The sequence below is a fragment of the Rhinopithecus bieti genome, unplaced genomic scaffold, assembly GCF_001698545.2.
Source record: "Rhinopithecus bieti isolate Rb0 unplaced genomic scaffold, ASM169854v2 scaffold_18548, whole genome shotgun sequence".
Lineage (NCBI taxonomy): Eukaryota > Metazoa > Chordata > Mammalia > Primates > Cercopithecidae > Rhinopithecus > Rhinopithecus bieti.
Genome location: NW_016809526.1, coordinates 438,953 through 446,274, shown reverse-complemented (window position 1 = coordinate 446,274; position 7,322 = coordinate 438,953). Strand labels below are relative to the sequence as shown.

Genomic DNA, 7,322 nt, shown 5'->3' with positions numbered 1-7,322 from the left:
GCAGTGGCCGGATCTCAGCTCACTGCAAGCTCCACCTCCGGGGTTTACGCCATTCTCCTGCCTCAGCCTCCCGAGTAGCTGGGACTACAGGCGCCCGCCACCTCGCCCGGCTAGTTTTTTGTATTTTTTTTTAGTAGAGACGGGGTTTCACCGTGTTAGCCAGGATGGTCTCGACCTCCTGACCTTGTGATCCACCCGTCTCGGCCTCCCAAAGTGCTGGGATTACAGGCTTGAGCCACCGCGCCTGGCCGATTGTGTCATATTTAGATCATCTTTCCAATTGTGAAAATTATGCACAATTGGACACAGTGTGAGGAAGAATAATGAAAATACTAACAAAATAATATTCTAATAAGTCCCTTTTAAGTTTTTAAGGGAGAAATTTTTTTTAATTGGAAAGTTTTCTTCATAGTCTTGAAAAAGCTAACTCTGTGGGCCATCCACTGTGATGGTAACATGTTCTTGTAGCTAAAACAAGTGTTTTGATTTAGATGCTAAATTAAATTTGTTGTGGTTGTTCTACTTACACAGAATGTCCCTGGCTGCTTATTGTGTCATCTGTTGCAGAAGAATAGGAACCTCTACTTCCCCGCTGAAAAGTGGCACACGCTGGAGAGACATCAGTGAGTACAGCTTAAACAACTCTTATTTTCTTATAGGAACAGTGATAGAATTGTGGCCGTTTCTAAGATGGGCCACAAAAATTTTTTGAACCCATGATTAAATCTCAAATTTGTTTATGTGTTTCTGTACTAATAGTCCACCCCAATTTTATAGGCCCAGAGCCATACATACTCCTTTTTCTTGAGAATTATTTTCCCTCTTCTACTACCCCTGTCAAATTTCATACTCATCATCGTAAACTTAAATATAACTGTATTTTCATTCAGCAGATATTTATTAAGCACTTGCAAAACAAAGTGCCAGGCACCCATGTTAGGTTCTGGGAATACAGTTGTGAGCAAGGAAGATGTCATCCTTGCCTTCCAGGGGCTCGGGATGTGTCTCCAGTCTACTCCATTTGGAGCCTTGCCTTCATTTAGGAAGCTTTCTCTGACACCATAGGCCAGGTTGGATCTGTTACTTGTCATTTCGTAGGGTCAGTGTAGAACTTAGTTAATTATCTTACAGTTTCCACTGTAAACTCTGTGAAGGCAGTATTTTATCTTGTTTACCACTATAACCTAGTTATTTATTATGCGTGGCATATAGTAGGTGATCAAATAGTTTTTGTTGGATGGAAGAATGAAATAATTTAACTTTCCTGAGCATTATTTCTTTTATGTGTAAAATGAGAAGATTGGCCAGAACATCTTTTATTCATTTGACAATAAACAAAATATTTAATTGACCATCTACTCTGTGCCAGGTACAATTCTAGGCCCTAAGAATACAATATTGAATAAAGCAAACTCCTTTTCCTCATGGAGTTTCTTTTGATTTTAAGAGAAATCTGTTTTAGGGATAGATCATTTTCATCTAGAAAATTCTGATACTGTTTTAAATACAAAAAGAGAAGTGAGGACAAATGTCATTTTGGCAGCATGAGTTGAAGCTCTGAACAAAGGAGTGTCTCAATATGTGCAATAAATTATAGGTTAAGGCCGGGTGCAGTGACTCATGCCTGTAATCCCAGCAGTTTGGGAGGCTGAGGTGGGTGGATCACTTGAAGTCAGGAGTTCAAGACCAGCCTGGCCAACATGGTGAAACCCCGTCACTACTAAAAATACAAAAATTAGCTGGGTGTGGTGGTGGGTGCCTGTAATCCTAGCTCCTCAGGAAGCTGAGGCAGGAGAATCACTTAAACCCAGGAGGTGGAGATTGCAGTGAGCTGAGATTGTGTCATTGCACTCCAGCCTGGGCAACAGAGTGAAACTCTGTATATATATACATAAAATCTTTATATTTATTTATATATATTTTCTTTATGTAAATATTATATATGTAAATATTATATAAAATATATATAAAGATTTTGTGGGCTAGCTTCAGTGCCTAATCATCATGAGTACCATATCAGTTAAGACTGTGCACAGTGCATGTAACAGAAGCTTGAGTCCAGTGGCTTAGGTTAATACGGTTTTCATTCTTCTTACATAATAATAAGTCAAGGTGGAGACAGTTTAGGGCAGGAATTACAGTTTAGCAATCTTCTTGTCTTCTGTTCCATTCTCTTTATTGTCCTCATGGTTACAAGATGGTTACTGAATCCTTGGGTATCAAGAAGCAGAGGGCCAAAAGCCAGTTTGAGGCTTTGTCTTTTTATGTGGGGAGGGATCCATCTCTATAGACTTCCATCTATATCCTATTGGCTACAACTGTGTTACACAGTTAGCCCTAGCTACAGAGTTGTCTAGGAATTTGAATATTTTTAGGTGGTAATCAGGTTGTGTATTTGTAAGGATTAAAGGGCATGTATATTGGACAGGCAATTAGCAGTGTCTGCCATAGGAATTTTTTAATATTGAAAAAGTTTTCCAAGACCCAAACATTTATAAATAAACTTATATAATCGCTATTTTATTTTATTTATTTATTTTAAGGTGGATTCTTGCTCTGTCGACCAGGCTGGAGTGCAGTGGTGCAATCTCGGCTGACTGCAACCTCTGCCTCTGTGGTTCAAGTGATTCTCCTGCCTCAGCCTCCCGAGTAGCGGGGATAACAGGCAGGTGCCACCAAGCCTGGGTAATTTTTTTCTTTGCTATTTAGTAGAGATGGGATTTCACCTGTTGGCCAGGCTGGTCTCAAACTCCTGACCTCAGGTGATCTGCTCGCCTTGGCCTCCCAAAGTGTTGGGATTACAGGCGTGAGCCACTGCACCTGGTCTAATCTCTGTTTTAAATGGGGCTATGTACATATATACCTAACCATCAATTATAACATAATTACTTTAGAAAACATTCTTTCGTGTCCTCACTTGACAATATAATCCTTAAATATAGTTCTAGTAGTGATAGGGACAATGCTTCCCATTTCTTTCTTTAATGGGTTGTTAACTAAAAGGGGTCAGAAGGGAAGTGAGCTGCCTGAATGTTGCATTTGATGGAAGCATTGTAGTCCTACCAGCGTCAGTAGTGGAACAGGGACTAGGAGGTGGAGAAAGAGGAGGTATGAAATGTCTTCAGTATACATTATATTTGCACTCAGTGCTTGTTGATTTGTGTGTTTGTGTCTAAGGATAGGAGACCATTTATTAATAGCAACTGATTATATTAATATAAAAATATTAGCTTCTTATCTGATAACATATGATACAGGTAGAGACTTACACTGTTGCCTATTTCCTTTCACACTTTTAAAAATGAAATTCATCACATTGACTTTTTTTCTTTTGAAGGAAATATAATAAAGTTTACTGGATCACTTATTTTAGGGTAAGTTGTCAACTGTGGAATGTTAATTGGCTTCATTTTACTCTATTGGAAATCTCAATGGCAGTGATTTACAGGTTGCATGAGGTATTGAAAGGGTATAGATTTTGGAATTAGACTGGTGGATTTAATCACTGATCCCACCAGTTAAATGTTGTCATGATGTGGTTTCCTTACCTTCTGAGGAGTGCTTTCTCTTGGAGCCAAATGTGTACTAGGAACTCTGCCTGCCAGGCACTGCTGCTGTGAGAAAAGCACTTTGACGTACTTATATCAGGCACGCACTTAGCTTTGACACACTTAGAGTCACGTCTTGTATTAGGTTCTAAAGTGGGTGAAAAAGGTGCAAACTGACTATAGTCAAAAGTATTTTGGAAAATCCCATAGGTCACCACAAAGCTCACATGAAAGGAATTTGAGGCTGACTGAGAAAACCAACAGATGGACATCTCCCATCTGATGCTCCCTCAGGAGCACGTGTAATGAATGCAGTGACCCTCTTTCAGCAAATTGTTATTTTTCATATTCCTTCTTTTACTTTTCTTTAGGGGGAGGAATATATATGTAATACTATTGTACTGTATTTGTTAATACTTTTTACTAGTACAAATATAAAATTAACTCTCAGATGCTGAAATGATAAGAGATATATTTGGCATTTTATCCAAATGCATACATTTCTCCATGACATTGTAATGTATGGCACAATATATTTAGATAATTTTTCCCTTTGACTCATTCTGGGCAAAGCATAAATGTATATATAACCTTTTCTGTAATGCAGTTTGTCTAGCTCACAATTATATTCAGGAATATAGTGAAAATTAATTACAGTTTTTTCTTATAGTGAAGAATTTTGTCTTTCATGGAAAACAGGATAAAAGTTCAGATACATCCCGAAGAGAGTAGATTGGATTCTTGGATTTTTTTTTTTTTTTTTTTTTTGAGACAGTGTCTTACTCTGGTCACCCTGGCTAGAGTGCAGTGTCATGATCTCGGCTCACTGCAGCCTCTGCCCCCTGGGTTCAGGTGATCCTCCCACCTCAGCCTCCCAAGCTGGACCACAGGTGTGTACCACCACACCTGGCTGTATTATTATTATTATTTGTATTTTTAGTAGAGACGGGGTCTCGCCATGTTGCCCAGGCTAGTCTTAAACTCCTGAGGTCAGGTGATCTGCCTGCCTTGGCCTCCCAAAGTGCTGGGATTACAGGCTGAGCCACTGCCCTTGGCCGAGGGCAGAGGATTCTAAAGAGCCTTCTTTGTGTACCTCTGATGCTAAACCAGTGTCTGAACTTTGTTTTATCTGCTTACCTGAGGGTAGAAACCAAAGGTCAGAAGAAGGTGTAGGAAAACAGTGTTGCTAAGCTCTCAATCCAGAGTGCAATCTTTGTGTCAGGATTTAGGGAGTGTGTAAGTCAATCTGATTAGGAAAAAAGAAATCTTCGTTTTGAGATACACAACAAACAACATTTAAAGTTAACTTCAGGTAGATGATGGGAGTACACATTGGCTCATCTTTTTGCAAAACCGGTTTGTCATTATCTAGTAAAATTGAATATGTATACTATCAGAAGGTATGTAATTCTAGATATATGTACGTGTAGATAGATAGAGGTACACGTACATGTATGCACGGTAGAGATGTATAAGATATGTAACAGCATTGTTGTGATAGACTCAAATTAGAAACGTTGTCAATGCCCGTCTATGGGAGAGTGAATGAGTAAGTTGTAGTATATCCATGCAATGAATAATCGCATACTATACGAAAATCTAAGTGCAGGAACTACATTTTACATGCAACAACATGGATGACTCACATAAATACAGGGCTGAGCAAAAGAATACATGTAGTGTGATTCCATTGATATGAATTTCAAAAACAGGCAAAACTAAGCTCTGTTGTTTAAGGATGCATATATAAACTGTAAAGAAAAGCATATTGTTATAATAAAAATCAGAATCATATATAGAGATGAGAACAGGTCAGTATCAGGGAGGACACACTGTGGGCTTCTGGGGTGCTGTTAACATTCTGTTTCTTGCCTGGATATGATTATGAAGCTATTTATTTGTAAACTGAAATGTGTATATACATGTATATGTATATATACAGTCATGTGTCAATAATGGCGATACATTCTGAGTAATGTGTTGTTAGGTGATTTCATTGTTGTGCAATCATCACAGAGTGCACTTGCACAAACCTGGATGGCAGAGCCTACTCCACACCTAGGCTGTGTGGGACAGCCTATTGCTCCTAGGCTCCAAACCTGTACAGCATGTGACTGTATTGAATACTATAGGCTATTATAATACAATGGGAAGTATTTGTGTACCTAAACATATCCAAACAAAAAAAGGTACAGTAAATAACATTTTAAAATGGTACACTTACATAGGGCACTTACCGTGAGTGGAGCTTACAGGATGGGGAGTTGCTTTGGGTGAGTGAATGGTGAGTGAGCATGAGCGCTTAGGACATTGCTGTACACTACTGTAGACTTTATCAACACTATGTACTTAGGTTACATTACACTTTTTTTTTTTTTTTTGAAACGGAGTCTTGCTCTGTCGCCCAGGCTGGAGTGTAGCGGCGTAATCTCGTCTCACTGCAACCTCTGCCTCCTGGGTTCAAGTGATTCTCCTGACTCAGCCTCCTCAGTAGCTGGGATTACAGGTGCCTGCCACCACACCTGGCTAAGTTTTGTATTTTTAGTAGAGCCTTGGTTTTGCCATGTTGGCCAGGCCAGTCTTGAATTCCTGACCTCTGGTGATCCGCCCGCCTTGGCCTCCCAGAGTGTTGGGATTACAGGCATGAGCCACTGCGCCTGGCTGAACTTTGTATTTTCTTTAAAGGCAGAGTCCCACTATGTTTTGCCTAGGCTGGCCTTGAACTCCTGGACTCAAGAGATCCTCCTGCCTCAGCCTTCTAACTAGCTGGGACTACAGGCATGCACCACTGCACCCAGCTACACTAATTATAAAACAGTGTTTTTTTTCTTTAATAATTAACCTAGCTGGATGTAGTGCTGTGGGCCTGTAGTCCCAGCTGTTCGGGAGGCTGAGGCGAGGGGATGACATGAGCCCAGAAGTTTGAGGTCAACCTGGGCAACATAGTTGAGACCCTGTCTCTAAAAATAAATAAAGTCCTGGCTTTCATAATTAACCTCAGCTTACTGTATATATATTTTTTATACCTTATTACCTTAAATTTTGAAAACTTTTGACTTTTGTAATTACACTTAGCTTAAAACACACATTGTATAGCTATACAAAAATATTTTCTTTCTTTATGTCCTATTCTATAAACTTTTGTCTATTAAAAAAATCTCATGGTGGCTCATGCCTGTAATCCCAGCACTTTGGGAGGCGAAGGTGGGCAGATCATGAGGTCAGGAGATCGAGACCATCCTGGCTAACAAGGTGAAACCCTGTCTGTACTAAAAATACGAAAATTAGCCAGGCATGGTGTGGGTGCCTGTAGTCCCAGCTACTCGGGAGGCTGAGGCAGGAGAATGGCGTGAACCCGGGAGGCAGAGCTTGCAGTGAGCCAAGACTGCACCACTGCACTCCAGCCTGGGCAACAGAGCGAGACTCCCTCTCCAAAAAAAAAAAAATCTTTTTGAGGCCGGGCGCGGTGGCTCACGCCTGTAATCCCAGCACTATGGGAGGCCGAGGTGGGTGGATCACGAGATCAGGAGATTGAGACCAACCTGGCAAACACGGTGAAACCCGTCTCTACTAAAGATACAAAAACAAAATTAGCCAGGCGTGGTGGCAGGCTCCTGTAGTCCCAGCTACTTGGGAGGCTGAGGCGAGAGAATGGCGTGAACCCAGGAGGTGGAACTTGCAGTGAGCTGTGATCATGCCACTGCACTCCATCCTTGGGGACAGAGTGAGACTCCGTCTCAAAAAAAAAAAAATATATATATATATATAAATAAT

The 7,322-nt window shown here is 40.4% G+C and overlaps 1 protein-coding gene across 2 annotated transcripts in view; it reads left to right on the top strand.

The window, feature by feature from the left end:
- The window catches only part of SERAC1 (serine active site containing 1), a 61,275-nt gene that overhangs the window by 10,732 nt on the left and 43,221 nt on the right, over positions 1-7,322 (top strand). Inside the window, exons 2-3 of one of the 2 annotated variants that reach the window (XM_017889658.1) lie at positions 532-623; positions 3,338-3,374. In XM_017889658.1, coding sequence (XP_017745147.1) covers positions 533-623; positions 3,338-3,374 — 128 coding nt within the window. In that variant the 5' untranslated portion in view covers position 532. The remainder of the gene's footprint in view (positions 1-531; positions 624-3,337; positions 3,375-7,322) is intronic. The other variant, XM_017889660.1, reaches the window with a different exon arrangement.